This window comes from Alternaria dauci, chromosome 2 (assembly GCF_042100115.1).
Source record: "Alternaria dauci strain A2016 chromosome 2, whole genome shotgun sequence".
NCBI classification, from domain to species: domain Eukaryota; kingdom Fungi; phylum Ascomycota; class Dothideomycetes; order Pleosporales; family Pleosporaceae; genus Alternaria; species Alternaria dauci.
Window position 1 is genome coordinate 1525393 of NC_091273.1, and position 22359 is coordinate 1547751.

At 34.5% G+C, this 22359-nt stretch overlaps 4 protein-coding genes across 4 annotated transcripts; 2 read left to right on the top strand and 2 right to left on the bottom strand.

The window, feature by feature from the left end:
- Positions 1–9049: 9049 nt before the first annotated feature.
- On the top strand, positions 9050–9892 carry ACET3X_002545 (uncharacterized protein; the record flags this gene model as incomplete). Its single annotated transcript, XM_069449300.1, has 3 exons — positions 9050–9077; positions 9131–9522; positions 9854–9892. The coding sequence occupies 3 exons, from the start codon at positions 9050–9052 to the stop codon at positions 9890–9892; spliced, it is 459 nt and encodes a 152-aa protein (XP_069309092.1).
- An 86-nt stretch (positions 9893–9978) lies between these two features.
- Positions 9979–11466, bottom strand: ACET3X_002546 (uncharacterized protein; the record flags this gene model as incomplete). Its single annotated transcript, XM_069449301.1, has 2 exons — positions 9979–10292; positions 10356–11466. 2 exons carry the CDS (start codon positions 11464–11466, stop codon positions 10096–10098), a joined length of 1308 nt encoding a protein of 435 aa, XP_069309093.1. The 3' UTR covers positions 9979–10095.
- Positions 11467–17300: 5834 nt separating this feature from the next.
- On the bottom strand, positions 17301–18892 carry ACET3X_002547 (uncharacterized protein). The gene is made up of 4 exons (XM_069449302.1): positions 18841–18892; positions 18546–18783; positions 17882–18482; positions 17301–17820 (listed from the first exon to the last, which is right to left on the bottom strand). The coding sequence occupies exons 2-4, from the start codon at positions 18752–18754 to the stop codon at positions 17317–17319; spliced, it is 1314 nt and encodes a 437-aa protein (XP_069309094.1). The 5' UTR covers positions 18755–18783; positions 18841–18892; the 3' UTR covers positions 17301–17316.
- A 622-nt stretch (positions 18893–19514) lies between these two features.
- Positions 19515–20660, top strand: ACET3X_002548 (uncharacterized protein; the record flags this gene model as incomplete). Its single annotated transcript, XM_069449303.1, has 4 exons — positions 19515–20025; positions 20074–20459; positions 20513–20551; positions 20655–20660. 4 exons carry the CDS (start codon positions 19515–19517, stop codon positions 20658–20660), a joined length of 942 nt encoding a protein of 313 aa, XP_069309095.1.
- Between the last annotated feature and the right edge of the window lie 1699 nt (positions 20661–22359).

Consider the following 22359-nt stretch of genomic DNA (forward strand, 5'->3'; position numbering starts at 1 on the left):
GTTATACTAACTTATACTCCTTAGGCCTACTTATATTTATTAGAAAGCTCTTTATATACTAAGCTACTTACCTACTATAATAGGGTACGTTAGATATACTAGTATTAGTCTAGTATTAGCTAAAGCTAATAATATTAGGTTAACCTTATTAAGGAAACTTACTAGAACTATATTAAACGCTATAAGCCCCTAATTAAAATTAATAATAATACTAGCCTACTAATCCCCCTATTTATACTACTTTTCTAAAATTAGCAGAGGATTATTATAGCTATAGTTATTACTATATAGATATAAGGATACTTCTAGGAAAATAGCTACCTTTACCTTACTACTTAGTATAGCCTATACTACCTACCCCTACTATTTAATAAATAGGTATTCTCTAATAAGAAGTTTCTATATAGGTATATTAATAGTAAGGAAGCTAAATATATACTACTAGAATTAAGAGAGCCTAAAGGGGGGCTACCTAAGAATATAAATAACTAGCTTAAGTTAGAGTAACTAGGACTAGATTTTAAGCTAGGATATAGCCTAGGTATAGTAGTATTAGCTAAGTATTAGCTTATAAACTAATATATAGGTAATAGATAATAAGAATAATAATATACTGATAGAGGATAAGCCTAAGCCTAATCTTAGTAAGTTTATATAGAAGGTATAGGCTAATAATTACTAATAAAAGATAGATAATTTATAGGCTAGAGTAGAGTCTAGCCTTAACACTAACTAGAACTTAAAAGAGGAAGAAGAAGTAATTAATATAAATAACGTAACTATACTAGAGTAATAAATTATAGATAAGCTAGGTAAGTAGAGTATTAGCTAGGTATTAGTTTAAACTAACTAGGATTCTAGAGGAATTAGATATTAACGTAGTTAAAGAAGAGCTTAACTCTAGGGACTATAAATTCTAAGAGGAATCTAAGGATAACTCTAATAAAGAGGGAGAAGACTAAATATAAGGTATTTAGAACTACTATAATAAGTTAGTAGACGTAGGGGATATAATAAAGGATTAATATAGCTAGTATTAGGCCTACTATAGAGGATAAGCTTAAAAAAAGCTTATCTCTTATAAAGAAATAATTTCTTTAGCTTACTACTCCTTATCCTTCTTCTACTACTATACTACCTTACCCTCCTTTCTATATAAATAATTAAAGGATATAAGCTCTTTAAATACTAAACTCTCTAAACTTTTAACTTAAGAAATAGTAATATATAGTAAACCTAAGATAAAGTCTCTTTTATCCTATACTACTACTTAGCTAAGACTTATACCTTAAGACTTATAAATAGTAATAGCTTAAGTAAGTAATAATAGAAATTATAGCTAAGAATAAGATATCTTATTCTAATAAAACTTACGTAAAATAAGAAAGATAAGTATAATAGCTTAACTATTAGCGCGCGTATAAAGGCTTAGACTAATATATTCTAATAAAGTAATAAGAATAGCCTTAGGTATCTCTTCTTATAGATTAGCTATACTAGTATCTTATAGAATATTATTAATAATACTAGTAGTACTATTAACTAGTTCTTATTTAGTCTAGATATTAGTTATTAATAAAACTCTTATATAAATATATAAAGGGAGTTAGTTTAGTAGATTACTAGCTTTATTTATAGATATAGAGGCCTATATAGCTTAGTTATATTAGGCTAATATAACTAATACTAGACTACTATAATTATATATACTTTTATAGTTAATATAGGATATATTAATATAGTCGCTATATAAGTAAATAGTATCTTAGAATAAGGTATAGTTAGGATATAAGAGATTAACCCTATATTATATTATAAATAATACTTAATTATTCTAAGTAGAATAGCTAAGTTAAAGTTACTATAAAGTATTATAAAACTAGGCTTATACTACACCTTATTTAGCTTTAGCCTTTATAGACTTTTTTTTTATTATTATAGTACGTTTAGAGACTTTTTTAAGATAAAGCGCTAACTAAGTAACTATAGGCTTATACCTATATTTAGTATAGCTAGTATATACGTAGTATATTATAAACGCTAGATACTAAAGATATATAATAGTAGTAAGTTATACGCCTACTAGAGATAAGATATAACCTTCTAACTTATACGCTATCCCCTACTATCTTCTACTATCCTCTACTATCCTTTACTATATCTACCCTTTATAACTACTACTACTACTACTACCTCTACTACTACTACCTCTACCCCCTCCTAAGAATAACTAACTAGCTACTTATAGTGTAGCTACTACTACTACTTAATAATTAGCTTTAGTTAGAGGAATATTAATAGTAGTATAGCCTACGCCTTATTCTCTTATCCTTATAGTATCTCTTTAAATTCTCTCTCCTTAAGCCTAGGATACTAGTCTTTAAGCACTCTTTTAATATTAATAGCTAAGTAGTATAGATATCTCTTAGTCTCTTTACCTTACCTACTAAAGGTTAGGTAGGTAAGGTAGCTAAATATAAGGAGATTAATAAGGTAGTAGGCGTTAGCGTAGATAATCTCTTTACGCTTTATAACCCTCTTTAGATACTGTATTCTAGTCTTCTTATAGGTTACCTTTATAATAATATTACTAACCCTAGACCTCTTAATAAGGTACTAGCTAATAGATTTACTATTACTAAAGATTTAGAGTATTAGAGTTATTTACTCCTCTAGCTCCTTACTAACTACTAGATTTAGCTCCTAAGAGTATATAGTAGTATAGCTTATATTATTTATATTTAATAGGGTAAGGGGCTCCTTACTAGAGAGGGTATACTAGCCTAGCTATATAGCTCTAATAAGTTACCTTAAGGGATATATATATTCGTATATAGTGCGATTTAATTGTATATAGTAGGATACTTAAAGTAAGTTAGTATTAGTATAAAGGTTAGAAGCAGCTAGGCTTTTATATAACCCTTCTTAGTTATAGTAAATATACTATATCCTCCCCTTTATAATATATTATAATCGTATCGCTAGCTAATACTAGTGATCCCTATTAGATCTCTACTTAGGTTTAATAGGTATCTTTTTTAGTTACCTTTAGTAAATTTTTTTAACTTTAGTTTTTATGTATAGACGTTAGAGCTTTACTACTATAAAACACTAATTAGTCTAGCGTTTAAATCGCGTTGTTACTTTATCTTTTTTATTAACTTTTATAACTAATAAGTAGAGGGATAGCTACTTTTTACTTTTTTAAAGTTTTATTTTAATATTACCCCCCTACTTACAGAAATTAAAAAATTATACTATACCTTATTAATATATAATAGTATCTAAGATAATAGTCCTCTTAAATATATAATATAAGTATTAGCTATAAACTTTAATAGGATCTTTCTTTAAAGAGTAGTTATATAGCGCCTAATATCCTATAAGTAAGAGCTAGTAGTAATTACCTAAAAGAATAATATTAAGATTAGTAAAAGGGATATATACTTAGCTAAGCTAAATCTAACTATAATAACTATAGATAAAGCTAAGTATAGGTAGACTAACTATTAACTTCTTATTAATAATAAGGTAGTAAATATATTTAAATACTACCTAGATATACTATTACTTAGTAGTATTAAGTAGATCTAACTACCTATATATAAATATAATAGGTATTTAGAAGAGTATATTAATAGTATACCTAGAGATAAGGAAGGTAGTAATACTAGTAGGAGCGTAGTATATAATAAGGGACTCTAGCTTAGCTAATAAAACTAAGTACTCTAAAGTATAAGAGATATACTTAATTAAGTATATCTTCTTAGTACCCCCTTACCTATATAACTAGACTAATAACTATACTAGTAGGTAGCTATTAAGAGTAGCCTAAAAGTTATTAATAACTAAATTATATAGTATATACTACTTCTCTTATAAGGTACTAGCTAAGGTATTAGGTTTAGTATTAGGCTTAGTATTAGGCCTAGTATTAGTCTTAGTATTAAGCCTAGTATTAAGCCTAGTATTAGGCCTTACTATAAGGTAGTCCTTTTTTATATTTAGCTAATAGGTTTATATATTAAGCCTAAAGGAGTCTATATATTTAGTAGTACCTTAGTCCTTTACTTTATTACTAAGTTACTTACTAATCCTATCCTTATCTACTAATTTCTTTATTAAGCTTAGTCTCCTACCTACTAGCTTATTAAAAGAGGACTTATTTAAAGGTTATATAAGCTCTAAATTAAAGTCCTCTTCCTTAACCCTAAGATTAGGATTAGTATATAAGTCCTTTTCCTTAAATTTATATTCTTCCTAGTATATTATATAGGGGTTTACTATACTTCTCTAAGCTTAGTCTATACTAAGGCGAGATAGGCTTAGGTAATAGTCTATAAGGTAGCGTATAGAATAATTAGGTAGAAAAGAGTTATTATTATAACTAAGAGATAAATAATACTAATTCTATAAATAATAGAATAACTAGTTAATAATCTATATAAGAGATAAACTATTTAAGTTAACTATAATAAGTATAATAATAAGATCTAATATATTCTTATACCTATTACCTTTAGGTCCTACTATCCCTTCTATCCCTTCTACTATAGATAGTTATAATAGTGCTACTATCCTAAAGTACTCTACTATCCTAGATATTAGATCTTAGTGTAATAGTATATTATATAACTTAGTACACCTTATACTTAGCCTTTCTTCCTTTATCTATAGCTTCCCTTATATAAGGAGGATCTAACCTTTATTACTTATAATATAGTAAGCCTAGTAGGTAGCTATATAAGAGTTAAATACCTAGCTATATAAGATCTAGATATCCTAGATATATTAAAATAAATAATATAATATTAACTTTACTTAAGTAAACTCTTCTAGCTCTATAATAGCGCTATACTATAGTATATAGTTTAGTATATAAGGCTTAGCTCTTAGTTAGCACTTATAATCTTTACTAATATATATAAAGTATAGTAAGAAATCTAAATAATATATATCCTCTATATAGCTTAGCTAACCTTTATACTTTATATAGAGAGATATACCTTATATAATAGTTAGTATATTCTCTAAGTTTAGGTTTAGATTCTCTATATTACTCTTATAGATAGTTTATAAAGTTAACTAAGTATCTTCTAAGTAGTAGTTAATATTAATAATAGTATAAGAGTAATATACTAATAGTAAACTAAATAGTATATATATAACCTCCTAAGCGCTATAATCCTACTTACTAATTAACTTATTTATAATACGTAATATAAAAGAAAGTAGAGAATAATTTAGCTTAACGTAAAGTAAGACTTAGAGGGTAATATCTTTAAAGGATTAAGACTAGACTTTACCTTTTATAGTATAAATACCTATATACTATATAACCTTAGCTATACTTATATAAACTTAGATATTAGTATTAGCTTACTAAGCTAATAGTAATAGTTATATATAAGTATTAAGGTAAGGATAATTATATATAGTATAGAAGTATAAAAATAATTTAGTTAGTAGTTATTTAAAAGTAGGCTCTAAGTAGATAGACTAAAGTATATTAAAGTAGTAGACTTCTATACTAGTAGTTTTATCTTTATAGAGATAGTATAATATAAAGTAAAAGTACTTATAGTAGTAGGTAAGGATAGATAATAACTCTCTAAATATCTACTTTATTTCCTTAAATAGTAGTATAAGGACTAACCTTTTATTAAGTAAAGACTATAGATTAGGGTCTAAGTATATAGCTAAAATATAGTACCCCTAGAACCTTATAGTATAGGTAATACTAAACGTAGAACTATTAGGACTAAGTTCTTTATCTAAGTTAAGAATACTATTATAATAGTAGAGGCTATAACTATAAGTACTACTATAGGCCTACTACTTATAGTAATCCTAAGAGTTAGTAACCTTAAACTTAAGAATAATAATATACTTCTTAAATAACTTAAACTACTAATAGAAGTAATAAGTAATAATATAAGGATTATCTTATATATAGTCTTATACTAGATAGGCTTATCTTATAGATATTACTATCTTCTACTCTTTATATTAGGGTATAAAGCGTAATAGGTTATTCTAATAGTAGTCTATAGTAGAGAGTATAATAAAGAGATATAAAGCCTTTAACTAGTAGACTTATATACTATTAGTATATATTAGTAATAGTATTAGGTTAGTATTAGTTAGTATTAGTTACTTACTATTACTTCTAATTTATTTCCTTTAGTATTCTAGAAGGCTCTAGTCTTATAAACTATTACTAACTAGTAGATAATAAAGTTTATAAGGCGCTAGCCTCTATTATTACTATTAAAAGCTACTTAGATATCTTCTAATAATATTTAGTTACTACTAGCTTAATACTTTATAAAAAAGTTTATCTTATCCCTTAACTAGTAGTATATTAAAGTATTAAATATAGTATACTAGAAACGTAAGTAGTAAGTAAACCTTCTATCTTAATAGTAGATTATAAGCTTAATATATAAGGTATAGCTAATCTCCTATAGTTAAGGCTATATAAAGTCTACCTACTTAGTTAGGTATAAGGATAAGAAGGTAAGAGATAAATACTTTTCCTTACTATTAAACTCTAATATTAGTATATATTAAATAGATCCTATAGATAAAAATATATCCTAAGTATTAGACTATATTTACTCTTATAGTACTTTAAACTTACTAATATTAGCTATAATATTAGGAATTACTATAACTTTAAGTAGAAGATCCCTATCTTTATTAACTTTATCTTATATAGAAGCCTTATAGCTACTTATAGGACTAGAATTATACTTTTATATAGACCTTTCTATTATATTATATTAGTTACTTATTAGTAATATAGAAGAAGATTACATAGTCTAGTTAACTTAGGTAGTAGGATCTTAGATAATAGTTATAAGCTAGTTATTAATATAATTATTAATAGGGAGAGTATTAAGCGTAAACTTATTAATAATAATATTAGAGTAACTAGGATAGTTATCCTTTAGAAAGTATTTCTACTATATAATAACTATACTTTAGACTTTATAGTCCTTCTAGAATTACTAATTAACTATATTAAGATTATCCTCTACTAAAGGTAAAGGTTTTAGAATAATAATATTAAGATAAGATAGAAGAAGAGGTAGTTAATTAAAGACCTTTATAGTATTAACTATAAAGTTATATATATAGCTATAGTACTTATATTAAAGACTATAATACTAGTAGACCTTTATAAAGATATAGATATATATAAGAAGTATCTCCTTAATATAAGTTAGAGTAGGTAACTTAGGTAGTATAGGCCTAGGATTAATATTATTAAGTTAACTAAAAAGTAGTATAAGCCTATTTATACTAGAGTACTTTATATAATCTTCTAAATAAGCTAAATATTTATAGTTAAAAATATCTATCCTAAACTATATATAGTTATAAGTATTATATATCTTAAGATAAATCTTTATAATTTTATAATAAAACTTAGTAACTAAGACCTTCTTAGAGTCTATTAGAGTATTAGTTTCTAGGAATACTAGGTCTTCTAGGTTTATAGGTAGTAGTATTTAAGGTATATTATATATAAGGCGTTCTACTAATTTAAATTTAGTAAGACTAATACCCTAGCTAATACCTTTACTAATACTACTTTTATTATTATACTCTTATATTTCTAAATCTAGCTAAGATATAAAGATAGAAGTAGTACTATAAGATAAGCTTATATTACTAGGTAAAGACCTTATAGGCGTAGATAGTATAGGCGTATATCTTAAACTACCTATACTAGCTACTATAGAGTAAACTAATAGTAAAGATATTATACTTCTAAATATACTATTAAGCTATAGTATTAAATTAAGATAGGATATAGATATAGTTATAGTAAATAAAAGTAGAGGAGGTATAGGTAGAAGCGTTTAGGTATAAAGCAATAATAATAGAGGGTTTAAGTAGATAGGTATAAGTAATATAATTTCTAGATTTACTATTAGAGGTAGAAGTTAAGGTATATATTATAAGGCTCTAATACTTTAAAGTTATATATATATTATTATATTAGTATATACGCGTAGGTAGAAAGTAAGTAATATAGTTTTACTTTTATTTCCTAGACTAAAACGCGTCTATTATAGTACTTAGTACTTTACTATACTTATAGTACTTAGGTAGTAGTATTATAAGAGGTATAATAAGTAAAATAGGTATATAAATAGTTATAGTTTAGAGTAAGAAAGTAACGTAGTAACTAGGCTAGAAAGGGGGTAAGTAGGTATTAGTTAGTATTAGCTTAGTATGTAGGCTAAAAAAAGATTAATTTTTAGTAGAATATTAGGACGCTAAAAGGGGAAATTTATACTAGATAAAATAAAGGACCCCTATTTATAGTTTTAATTTTTAAACTATATACATATTGCTTCGCTCGCAAGCTCGCTTCGCAATAAGTAAGCTAAATTATTTATAGGTATATAATTAGTATAATACTAAGTTATTATAATTTTATTATAATTTACTTTAGCTATATAACCTTATTTTTTTAGGATCCTAATATTGTGGGATAGCTTATTGCATGACCCAGCTCATTGCGTGCACGGACACGGTAGGGTGTTGCTACCGCCAAGGTTGCCACGTACGCCCGTTCGGCACAAAACTCGGCCAGTCGGGGTATATCGATCTGTTTATACTCCGCGACATGCCCTACTTTCTTAGTTTAGGTCCCCTGTTCTCTCAACAACCTTCCAGCCTACTTCATTCAGCCTAATTTGTCCACAATCTTTTATTACAAATGGCTAGCAACAATTCATTGCAGGTTGACGCGATTCTCGCTATTTTTCGTCGCTTCTCTCGTCTTGAAGAACGGAACCAGCCAAACGAGGCACGTGGCTATAGTACGGCTGTCATTTCAAAGATCCAACTCAGTTTTGCATCCAAAAGTCCAATCCCCTTGCTCCTGCCTGCTGCCCCTTTCAAAAATTCTTGTGCAGACAAGGTCTTGGACACAAAGCACCCTGATTTTGGAGAAGAGTTGGGTTTGTCCAGGCTCAACCATCTCTGCGATGAATTGACAAAGGTGCATCCCTTTGGCGCAGAACTTACAATGGTATCTGATGGCCCGGTCTACAATGGTAAGCTATGCTTGGTCAAGACTGACACCGCCTCGCTGATACCAACCATCCAGATTTACTCTGCATACCTGGCTCTGATTACTACGATTATGGTGTCCGGCTGCGCAAGATTGCCGCCGACAAAGGCTTTACATGCATTCGATTTAGGCGTTTAGCCGATGTACTTGGACTAGCAGATGGCGACAGCCTGTCCAAGGACGAACATCTAGCACTAGCTAATACATGCCGAACCGAGATGGAAGCGAGGTTCCTGCCGAAAGACGCGCAGATCAAGGAAAAGATCGAAACCCACAAAGACACAAATCTGACCTACCAGGGTTATGTTAAGCTTGCCGATGAGGACTTGCGATGGGGTCCGGATCTTGATCCACAGATCAGAGATGACAGGGAGAGGTACACCAAGGAGACCCAGAAGGTCGCAATCAGAATGACTGAGCGCTTGCTCGTAAGTCCGTCTGCTCGAGTGTTATCCAATTTTTTTGTCTAAAATCACTTTTCCTAGGCTTATGAAGGAGCTTTAGAAGCGGCTTTTCCGAATCACATTAGGCTTTCCATTCATCGATCAACTGGAGAAGCCAAGATACCCATACCCTTGATACCACAGCCTGAGGGCTTTGGGTTCCAGCCCTGGCACTGCTGTGTTGTGGTTACCGCTCAAGGGCGGTACCTGGCTGCTCATTCAAAGGACTATCGAGACAACAAGAACTTCGAGGTCATTGAAAAACATGGAAGACCCTTTTTAATACGTGAAAGACATGACGACTTTAATTGGCCAGAACACATCAGACTACATCATACTTACGGAGGCAAAATAGTTGTAGAAAACATCTCACCAGAGAAAGCGGAACTAAATGCAGAATTCAAGCTAAAACTTGCTAACCTAGCTTTGAGGTTTGGGAGTGTGGAAGTGCGTGGGTTTCAAATTCAGTAGGAAACTCCAGCCTTGCTCTACTGGTTCATCATTTGATGCACCAATTAATAAAGTATGCCAAAATATGCAGCTACTTGTCCCGACCGCCTATTTCTTTTGCAGTATTTCCCCGCCATCTACACTACTTGCTCCGGCTGCTGAAGCTCTTAGTACGCCTCTCTGATAAAGCTTGGTGACCAAGTTCAACAGAACGGAATCGCATCCTTTGGCGACCATCAGGTTTATCGATATAGGCAAATATTCTACGTGATTTGTTATCGTGGAGTAATACGACATCTGACCGACTGTGTCGTGCTCGTTAGTACAATGGTCTAGACTGACTAGCTCAGTGCATAAACTCTACTTACTCGGGATAGTTATATCAGGAGTTTCTCCCATGACACTCCAATATTGGGTTGCAAAGCCCGAGGGCGGTGTAGGTGGGTTTCTGTACGTGCTTCTGTATTGCACGCTTAATGGAGTAAAGTAGGCCAAGACCGCGGAAGTACAAGTCTCGTCATCTTCCTTGAGGACGTTCTGATGGAACCAGTCCATGAAAACGGTCTTGTTCCTTAGCGCATTGGTCCAGGCCGCTGGTGGCTGCGCATCTCCGAATGCCCAGCGCACTAAGGGAACAGGGTTAACAGCGGGTAACCTTCCATCATGGAGGAGTCGATAGTCGGTGTAAAAGGGATCGCGCACCAGTTCTGCCTGACGCTGGCTTACGATGGTGGTGTAGGTATTGTTCATCAACGACCCTAGATCTTCTGGTGCCGACGGCGGTCGGGTCTCCTGCCAGGTTGTAGTTATGTTGAACCAATCGGTCGTCCCGTTGCCAAGCACACCTCTCAAACCATGCCAGAATTGGTCGAGAACCGCAATTGTCTCGTTCGTCAAGTTAACTGCCGGGTAACTTTCAATCAGCAACTGAGTGGGAAGAGAGTCATGAGATCTGTTGCGAGGGAGCGCGTAGAGTGCAGCAGCGGCATCGTGAAGAAGGAATGGATCCCTTGCAATCAGCGCGGCAGTATCCAGCTCCGGAGCTAGTGGTAGCGTGAATTGTAACGGCGCAGCGCCGTGTGACGGCCGTAAGCCATATACGCCGTTTACCCGAGCCGGACCGCGAATGCTCCCACCTGTATCCGACCCTAATGCAAAATCAAGCCATCGATACGAGGCCACACTCGACCCAGCTCCTGCGGACGAAAAGTTTGGATCTTGATAGCCGTCCCCACGCGGATTGAAGGGCGAGTGGTAGTCAACCCAGTCTGCCGTTGCGTATTCTCCATTAGCAAACTGAGCAGTCTTTTGTTTGCCTACTATAATCGCCCCTGCGTCGAGCAGTCTTTGAACTGACGGTGCTGTTGTATTGCTAGGGGGATACAAGTTGTACCAAGCTCGATTTCCATTGCCAGTCTTGATGCCGGATATGTCAAAGATGTCCTTGACGCCCAGACGCATGCCGTCAAGTGGTTTCATCGCTGTTGGTCTGTAGTAAAGCCGAGATGGGACTGCGATCGTAAGACCATGTCCCGGTATATGCGCCGGAAGAACCGAATGCTTGCCAGTAGGGTCGGTGTACATAGACTCGATAAAGGACTCTTGATGATCGGAAAAAAGCCGATATGCCCGGTGAATGCTACCTTGAGATGACAGGAAATAGGGGCCTTCGGGAAGGGTCTCATTCAGCATTTTTGAAGGGAAAAGAACAATTCTTTTGCCCTCAGATTGTTCAGAAGCAGCTTGAGAACTTCCATTCATACTCTTTGTTGCTTGAAGGTACACCACTAGGTAATCATCAGTACGCAACACGGATTGAAACCCATAGCTTCAGGGAAGCATACCGTTTGCGAACCCTTCGCTCCACACATCATCAATCGTCCTGAAACGGATGAAGTCTCGCTCTAGGCCGGCCTCTGAAAAGTCACCTGACTCGGTAGAAATCACGGTCAACGCCGCAAAAGATCCGGTAGCAAAGTGCTTTGCTCCGAGAAGTGGAGTTTTAGAATCATCTAGGAGAGACCCAACTGCATCTGGGGGGATCCAATAATCGATGTCGTCAAGACGTGCGGTGACACTAGTGACGTGTGGACCTTGCTGGAGTGACAAGGCAGCAGGCAATAGAAATGTCCAACAAATTGCGAATGAAAAAGCCATTCTTGAGGCGCAAAAGATTTGTGAAGAACGTGAAGCTGTGTATCTATCACTTTACTTATTTAATCGTTGCCCAAACCCCCCAAACCCCTGCTTTGTGCTTCGTTCAATTAGTTCTCCTTCAGGCTAGTCAGTCAGATGTCGGAAATGAATCACGGCGTATAAACTGGTCAACGGGGAAATGAAAAAGATAGGTTAGTTAAGCATAGACCTATAATTTTGATTTTTTTTGTTTTCTGCAAGTGGGGGGATATCATCAAAATAAAACTTTAAAAAAGTAAAAAGTAGCTATCCCTCTACTTATTAGTTATAAAAGTTAATAAAAAAAGATAAAGTAATAACGCGATTTAAACGCTAGACTAATTAGTGTTTTATAGTATTAAAGCTCTAACGTCTATATATAAAAACTAAAGTTAAAAAAATTTACTAAAGGTAACTAAAAAAGACACCTATTAGAAACCTTAGTAGAGGTCTAATAGGGATTACTAGTATTAGCTAGTAATATAATTATAATATATTATAAAGGGAGGAGGATATAGTATATTTACTATAACTAAAAGAGGGTTATATAAAAACCTAGCTACTTCTAACCTTTATACTAATACTAACTTACTTTAAGTATCCTACTATATATAATTAAATCGTACTATATATAATTAAGTTATACTATATATAATTTAATTACTATTAATACTACCTAGAGATTAAGAAGCTCTATTATATTATAGTAATTATAGTAATTATAGTAATTATAGTAATTATAGTAATTATAGTAATTATAGTAATTATAGTAGTTATAGTAATTATAGTTATAGTTATAGTTATAGTTATAGTTATAATTATAATTATAATTCTCTATAAGTAGCTATAAAGCCTATATATTAGTAGTAGTAGTACCCTTATATATTACTACTATAGCTATTATAGCTATTATACTATACTTATTACTATTATATACCTAAATCCTATCGCGTTATATCCTAAGCCTTCTATATTATTAAATTAATTATTTACTACCTATACCTATCTTAGCTCCTTAATAATATCTATAATATATAGTAGCTAGTCCTTAAAGTCCTTATTATAGACCTCCTCTAAGTACCTATACTACTTATTAGTTATTATAATACTAGTAACCTATATATTATATATACACTAGACTTATATATCCTAAAGAAGAGTAAATAACTTATTAGCTTTATTTATACCTTTATTAGCTAGTATAATAGTAGTACTTATAAGGAGGACCTTAGTAATAAATACTAAGTCCCTAAGTATATAGTTAAATTCTTTTTTAGTAAACCTATATAATAGGCTAAGGGATTAAATATAAGTCTAGAACTTATACTTAAGGTTACTTTTAAGAGGGTTAATCTTAATAATAACTTTATACTTACTATACTACTTAATAGTTACTACTATAGTTACTAAGAGGGTTACTAGGCCCTCTAAAACTAGGCGCTTTATACTTATAATAATATTATATATAATAACCTTTATATTAGAGATACTAGAGTTACTAGAGTTACTAGATATACTAGATATATTAAAGTATAGGAGTTAAGAGAAGAAAATTTAAGTTACTTAAATATTTCTTTATTCTTAAGTACTATAGTTATAAGCCTAGATATAAGCTATAAACTATAGTTTAAAAACTTCTCTTCTCTCTAAACTCCTCTTCTCCTTAATATTACTATAACTTTTTAGAACTACTTAAAGGTTAGGGCTTTAGCTTTAACTTATTTCTTATTAAATATATATAGCTATATATAGTAAAACTATTAGCTTTAGCCTTTATAGACCTTTTTTTTATTATAGTATATTTAGAGACTTTTTTTAAAATAAAGTACTAACTAAGTAACTATAAGCTTATAATTACATTTAGTACTACTAGTATATATAGTATATTATAAACACTAGATACTAAAGATATATAATAGTATTATATACTTACTAGAGATAAGATAATTTATAGTAACCTTCTAACTTATATACTATCCCTTACTATCTTCTACTATCCTCTACTATCCTTTACTATATTTACCCTTTATAACCTTTATAGCTACCCTTTATAGCTACCTTTTATAACTACTACTACTACCTCTACCTCTTCTTAAGAATAACTAACTAGCTACTTATAGTATAGTTACTACTACTATTTAATAATTAGCTTTAGTTAGAGGAATATTAATAGTAGTATAGTCTACGCCTTATTCTTTTATCCTTATAATATCTCTTTAAATTCCCTCTCTCTAAGCCTAGGATACTAGTCTTTAAATACTCTTTTAATATTAATAGCTTAGTAGTATAGCTATCTCTTAGTCTTTTTACTTTACTTACTAAAGGTTAGGTAGGTAAGGTAGCTAAATATAAAGAGATTAATAAAGTAGTAAGTATTAGTATAGATAATCTCCTTATACTTTATAACCCTCTTTAGATACTATATTCTAGTCTATTTATAAGTTACTTTTATAATAATACTACTAGCTTTAAACTTATTAATAAGCTATTAGCTAATAGATTTACTATTACTAAGGATTTAGAGTATTTAAGGTATTTACTCTTCTAGCTCTTTATTAACTACTAGATTTAACTCTAAGGTATATAGAGTAGTATAGCTTATATTATTTAAATTCAATAAGTTTAGGGCTCTTTACTAAAGAAAGTATACTGGCCTAGCTAAATAGCTATAATAAGTTAACTTAAGGGATATATATATTAATAAATAATTTAATTTAGTTATATATAGTAAGATACTTAAAGTTAATTTTAGTATAAAGGTTAAAAGTAGCTAGGCTTTTATATAACCTCTTCTTAGTTATAGTAAATATACTATATCCTCTCTCCCCTTTATAATATATTATAATAGGGATTACTAGCTAATAGCTAGTAATCCCTATTATATCCTCTTAAGGTTTAATAAGTACCTTTTTTTTAACTTTAGTTTTTATATATAGATGTTAGAGCTTTACTATAAAATACTAATTAGTCCTATATTTAAATTATATTATTACTTTATCTTTTTTATTAACTTTTATAACTAATAAGTAGAGGGATAGCTACTTTTTACTTTTTTAAAGTTTTATTTTATTAATACCCCCCTACTTACAGAAAATAAAAAAATTATTAGTAATATTATTATATAGGTAGCTATTAGGTAGAGGAGGATATAGATAAGGAGGAAGGGAGAGGAGCTAGTATATATAGCTTATATAGATAGCTACTATAGCTATAAGCTCCTTATATTTAGCTACCTTATTATTCTTAAATAAGGTACTTTTAGTTAAGAAACTAAGAACTAGTTATACTAGTAGATAAAGGATATTAAATAAGTATTAGAGGAGTAGTATCCTAGGCTTAGAGAGAGGGAATTTAAAGAGATATTATAAAGATAAGAGAATAAGGTATAAATAGTACTAATACTAATATTCTTCTAATTAAAACTAATTACTAAATAATAATAGTTATATTATAGGTAACTAGTTAGTTATTCTTAAGAATAAGTAGTAGAGGTAGTAGTAGTAGAGGTAGTAGTAGTAGAGGTAGTAGTAGTAGAGGTAGTAGTAGTAGAGGTAGTAGTAGTAGAGGTAGTAGTAGTAGAGGTAGTAGTAGTAGAGGTAGTAGTAGTAGAGGTAGTAGTAGTAGAGGTAGTAGTAGTAGAGGTAGTAGTAGTTATAAAGGGTAGCTATAGTAAAGGATAGTAAAAGATAGTAGAAGATAGTAGAGGATAGTATATATATTAGAAGGTTCCGTCTTATCTCTAGTAGGTGTATAACTACTATAAAGACTCTAAGTTAGCTATATACGCTAATAAAAGCCTTAGCGTTAAAATAAGATATATTACGTTAAATCTAAGGCGCTAGATATAACACGTACCTAAATTCTAGGTCTTAGTAACTTACTACTATTATATATCTTTAGTGTCCGGCGTTTGTGACACACTACGTGCGTCCTAGCGGTGCTAAATATAGGTATAAGCCCGCGGTCACCTAGTTAGCGCTTTATCTCAAAAAAAGTCTCTAAACGTGCTGTAACAGCAAAAAAACTCTGCAAAGGCTGAAGCCAAAAGCATAGACCTATTACGAGCGTTGCTGACGCTAAGCTCTGCTACCTCTATACCCCTGTTTAGTGGGTTTACCTACGCGCTAGTATGGCCGCCCCTATTTTTCTCATGGCCGGATGACATGTCACCTCTGCACGAGCGACCCTCGGATTCTTCCCATGAATCTGGAGCAGGGATAAAGATGATCATAAAATTCATTTACGATGTTCTTTCTAGACCTGATTTCGCAAACACGAGAAGATTGAACAGGGCTGTAAAGGTCAGGCTCAATTCTCGCTTGTCTGCCAAAGCCGATCGCCAACCCCGCCCGATTTCGGTTATTTCTCGTCTCAAGCCTTTGAATTCGACTTCATCACAAAACGCTGGATGCTTTACTGAAGGACAGGCGCCGAAAATGGCTCAACAAAACACGGACAGTAAGGAAAAGTCTTCCACTAAGCACAAATTTCTTCTGACATAATCGAAGACAAGCCTGTAAACTTTGGCATCGTTTTGTTTCCTGCTTTCCAGGCACTTGATGTGTTTGGACCCCTTGACGCGCTCAATGTGCTCTCTCGTACAAAACGGATGAACCTACACATCATTGCCGCATCCATGGAACCCGTCTCAACAAAGCTGCACGCCAAACAACCTGTAGAATCAAATTTTGAGCAGCTAATATTGCCAACTCACACTTTCGAAACCGCGCCAGCGCTTGATGTTCTCATAGTACCTGGCGGTCAGGGGACACGTGCATCGGATATAACGGGTACCGTGGATTTTATCAAGAAGGCATACCCTTCACTTCAGTACCTGATAACCGTCTGTACAGGCTCTGGACTCGCAGCCCGCGCTGGAGTTCTAGATGGAAAGAGGGCAACCACAAACAAGCTTTCTTGGGATGCTACGATTGCCTTGAGACGGGAAGTGAACTGGATACACAAAGCTCGTTGGGTACAAGACGGAAACATCTGGACCTCCTCAGGCATCAGCGCTGGAATTGACGTGACATTTGCATGGATGGAGAAGGTCTACGGTTCCAAGATAGCGAAGGAAATCGCGAACAGGATGGAGTACACCCGTGTGACAGATCCAACCAAAGATCCCTTTGCAGATCTCTATAGTCCTCCAAACTAGCTCAATTTTGCCCTTGACCTGTTTATGGCAACTGATACGTAGGCCAAACAACCTGCCAATAGCGTGAACCCTGCAAACAACTGAGCATAGAGAAAGCTTCCGTTATTGAGCGCGACGAGTTGACCGCCAATGGGTGGCCCAGTGAGACACGCGATGCTCACGAAGCCGAAAACCATACCGACCTTGGTGCCTACCCTTGTAGGATCCGTCGACAAGTCACTGACTGCAGCTGGGAACAGGCTCTGGGTCGCATTCGCTGCAATACCATAGATGACAGCCCATGCGAACTGTCCCTCAATGGATGATACACCTATCCAACCAAACAGTAAAATTCCACTGACACCAGCCGCAGGAATCAGTGTGTTCAGTATCCCAAAGTATCTATCCGCCAAGAGCGCTGGGATGACCCGACCGAACAAACCGACACCGTTCACTACAACGATGGAAAGTAGTGACTGGGTCTGCGAGAATTCGAGTACTGTACGTCCGAATGTGCCAATCTAGTCTCATTAGTAAATAGGCGTGCATCGGCTGCCATGACAGAAGGCAAAAAAGACTCACGTAAAAGTAAGCGAAATACAATCCCCACAGGGACAGGAATGAGCCAATGACGAACAGGTTGAAGGAACCTTCCTTGAGTGCTCTTGCATCGAAAAACGACCGCGGTTTGCGGACTGGAACACGTGTCTTCGTAAAGGCGAGGATGGTCGCAGCATTGAACGTTATAACGAAAGCCATAATGAAGACCGTCCATCGGAAGCCGTGACGATGAAGACAAAAGTAGGCAATGAGTGGGAAAATCATACCACCCGTGGAAGAGCCACAGGTAGCTAGAGAAACGGCCAGCGCTCTATGTCTCTTGAAATATGTCGGGAGGATGGAAACGATCGGCGCGAACAAAAAGCCGTGTCCAAGGCCACTGCAGAGGCCTTGTGAAAGAAACAACTGCCAGTACTCTGTCGAGATAGCTGTCATGAATGCCCCTAGCACCTGCAGTATGCAGCCGAGAACGAGGCAATGTCTGAGATATCCCATATCAACAGTCCTCCCGGAGAACACGCCGACGAAGTTGAGTAGAAACATCTGCATGCCGCCTATCCAAGCGATATCTGATGATGATCTCCCCAGTTGTTCAACGTAGTATTGCTGAAACAAGCCGAAACTGAATGTAGTGTTAGAGCCGACTACCATCGGTAGTGACGTTTCCGCCGCCGGTGTAACTCACGATGTAATATATCCCCAGCAGTTGAAGATAACCAAGTGGCCCATGATGACTTGCGTCCACGCCGAAAGACCTCCATCAGGAATATCGTCTTGTGCATGACCTATGTCTGGTAACCTTGGATTCCCCAGAGAACGGGATTCTTGCCTCTCAGTACCTGAAGGCTCGAGGACAACCCCGGCCTGTTCGTGAGGAGATAGATGGCTACCCATCGTTGTATATTGCGTGCGATCCACTGCAGCTGGACCAGGCTGATCAGTTCAGACTGAAAGGGTAATCTAGGGAGATCTCAACGAACTTTAAATTCCAGGCTTAGCTTGCAGTTCCGAATGTAGTGAAAAGCTTCCGGGGGGGGAGGGGGGGGGGTTCCTGCAGAGACAAGACGAAAGTTTGAGTTGACGATGCCAATAAAGAAGGCGTTCAAAGGCTGACACCCCAATGTGAACGGGAGGTAAAATTTGGTATCAGCATTCGGGCTTATTGACGGACGAATGACAAATACAGTGTTGGCGCGCGTGCCGAGCCGCTTTCCTTACGAGAACAGCTACTTTCTAGAGTTATAGAAATAAGTATAAGTAAGACTACCTTCAAAATGGTAAGTCTAGATCTCTGTACCTTGTATATTGTGTACATAAGGAAGGTAACTAGTGTATATTAATTAAAATTGTCCGTGTCGCTAACGCCGCGCCGGAGTTGTGCCTTTTAGGGGACGAAGATGTGACGATTGAGAGTCGGGACCGCATGCAGCTGCAGTCTTACCGGAATATTACCTTTTCTAGGATTGATTTGAGATAGAGATTTCTTCGGGCGGAAACGAACAGACAGATTCTTAGTAGCTGTTTAGCTGTCTGTTAAATAGGCTCATGTTTCCATAACTAACGCTATATCTGGCACATATATACTCCGAAACACTATTCACATTAACTTTCCAATCAAATCCACTTATCACATATCCTTGTTTGTGCTTCGAACATGTCTCTTTCCGCCAGTATCGTCGCATCCGAAAAGCCGACCTTCATACCAACTTTCGTAGCCGAGCACGGACACGGCCTCAAACCCGCGTCGCTCTCGAACGATCACTTGTTGAAGGACATCTATAATGGATGGCCTAATAATTGGCAACCAGACCGCACTGGAGAAGTGCCAAATCAGCAGGATGTGCAGGTCGACGGGATAGTCACTGCAATCATGGATATCCTAGAGCGATTCAGCCTCCAACAGCACGGCAATGACGTTTTCATGGGAAGGGAGGTCTTCTCGCCAAGGGTTCGCCATCACGTCTCCAAAAGTCAATATATCCCCATGGTGTTGCCGGCCTTCCCGGCCAAAAGCATCAATACCCAAGACAAAGTTCTGGGAACCAGCCCTGATCTTGGCGAAGGACTTGCTTTGGATAGATTGAACGACCTTTGTAATCAGATTGGTCAAATCTATAAGCCTGGTATTGTGGTTATTATCGCAACTGATGGAGCTTGCTATAACGGTCAGTACATGATTACGAACCGAAAGACACTTGCTAACCATGAAAAAGATCTCACAGGTGTGACAAATGAAAACCTTTGGGAATATGGAGCCACACTACGTAAGATGGTAACAGAGAAAGGCTACGATCGCATCGAGTTTGTCCGCATCATGAATCTGTTGGGTTTACACACGGACGAACACATCTCCAAAGAACAGTATTTTAGTTTGCTCGAACCTTCACGAGTGGAACTAATGTCCAGGTACGGCGATTCTGACTTTGATGCAACTTATTGCATCAAGAACGACCCGGACTACAAGTCGACCTATGACGGATATGCCAAGTTTTTGAAGAAGGACCTTGCCTTCAGCCCCTTCAAACAAAATATAGCCAGCGGAAGGAAGTGGAGGACCTTGGTACACGAGACGGCGAAATCAATGATTGCTCGTGGCGTGGTATGTCACTCCCCAATTCAATCGAGGCACTATATGCTGACACAGAACTCTAGGCATTTGCAGCGCTCATCCGGGAGAAATACCCCGATTGTGTGCGTTTGTCTATCCATCCCTCGACCGGTCTAACGAAGATATCGATGCCGCTAATACCTCAGCCCGACTCCTTGTCCATGACACCTTGGCATTGTGCAGTAGCCGTAGACGTGCATGGGAGATTTACAACAGCACACGCAGGAGTCCTGCGGGAAACCCATGATCTCGGGCTCAAGAATGGTGAGCCGTACTGCTTCCGCGAGCGATCCCCATTGTATTCATGGGATGCAAAAGTTGAATTCAGCCATCTTTACGGGGGAGGGTTAATTGTACACAATACAACGGGTCAGGCTAAAGAGTCATTATCTGATAGAGATCGTGAGAAGCTGGTTACTCTGTCTCTTTTGCAGGGAAAGGTTGTTCTGCAAGGATTCTAAGATCCAAAATAAGTTAAAAACAGTTTTTAGCTTAAGAAACATCAAGAGATTCGTAAGAAACTACAGAATGTTACATAGGGTTAGGCTATACTTCTCAAAGCTTAGTCCGTACTAAGGCGAGGTAGCTAGAAGTAGTAATCTGTAAGGTAGTTGTCTAGCAATTTATATAGAAAAGAGTTATTAAAGTTAACTAATAATTAAAAGATAAAACCTATTCTATAAGTAATAGAATAACTAGTTAATAATCTATATAAGAGATAAACTATTTAAGTTAACTATAATAAGTATAATAATAAGATCTAATATATTCTTAGACTTATTACCGTAAGTCCTATCCTCTTACTTAGCTTTTAATATCTCTAACATTACTAGTACTTAGTAAGGACCTAGTATCTTAAGATATTTAGTCTTAGTAAGATATTAGTTATATAATTAGTATAAGGCGCTAATTATTACCTTCTAATATAAATACTAGTTAGCCTTTAACCCTTAGTCTTTATTAAGGAGAGAATCCTTCCTATTACTTATAATAGATACTACTAAGTAACACTTAAACTAGTAGAAGCTCTATAAAATATAAAAGCTTTAGATTAATTTAAATAATAAACGTGCTAGTAAAAGACATAAGTATAATACTATTAGAAGATACTATAATAAATTATAGTAAAGGTATATTTCCTAAATACTTATTTAAATGATAAACGTGCTAGTAAAAGACGTAAGCACAACACTATTAAAAGACACTGTGATAAATCGCGGTAAAGGTGTGTTTCCTAAACACCTATTTTTACTGTATACAGCTATATATAGTTTAATAATAGATAGGTTAAAACTAAAGCCCTAAACTTTAAGCGGTTCTAGATAGTCGCGGCGACGTTAGGGAGAAGAGGAGTTAAAGCAGAAGAGGAGTTTTTTAGTTAATAACTATAGTTCGTAGCTCGCCTCTAGGCTCATAACTATAGTACTTAAGGCTATAGAAATATTTAAGTAACTACTAGCTCTTTAAATTTCTATTTCTTAACTTCTACTTTAATACTCTATCCTAAAGCTTACTACTAAAGAGAAATACCTTCTTTAATACTATACGCCTTATAATGTATAATCGCGCTATAGGTATTAAACAGCTATTCCTAGAGTTATAGATAGTACTTAATATTAATACTAACGTAGACGTAAAGCACTAGTACACTAAGGATTAAATTAGCTTAAACTATAATAATCTTAAGCCTTATAGTGTCTTAAGCCCCTTCCTAGACGCCTACCTCTCTTCTCTTAACTTATTAGATAATACTACTAAGGACTAATATAAAATTCTCTTCTATATAGATAGCCTGTTTACTATAACTCTTATTTACCTAGGTAGTGTCGCTTTACTAGTAAGTACTAGGATAAATATAGAAGTAATATTATCTATTACTATAGAGTAGAAC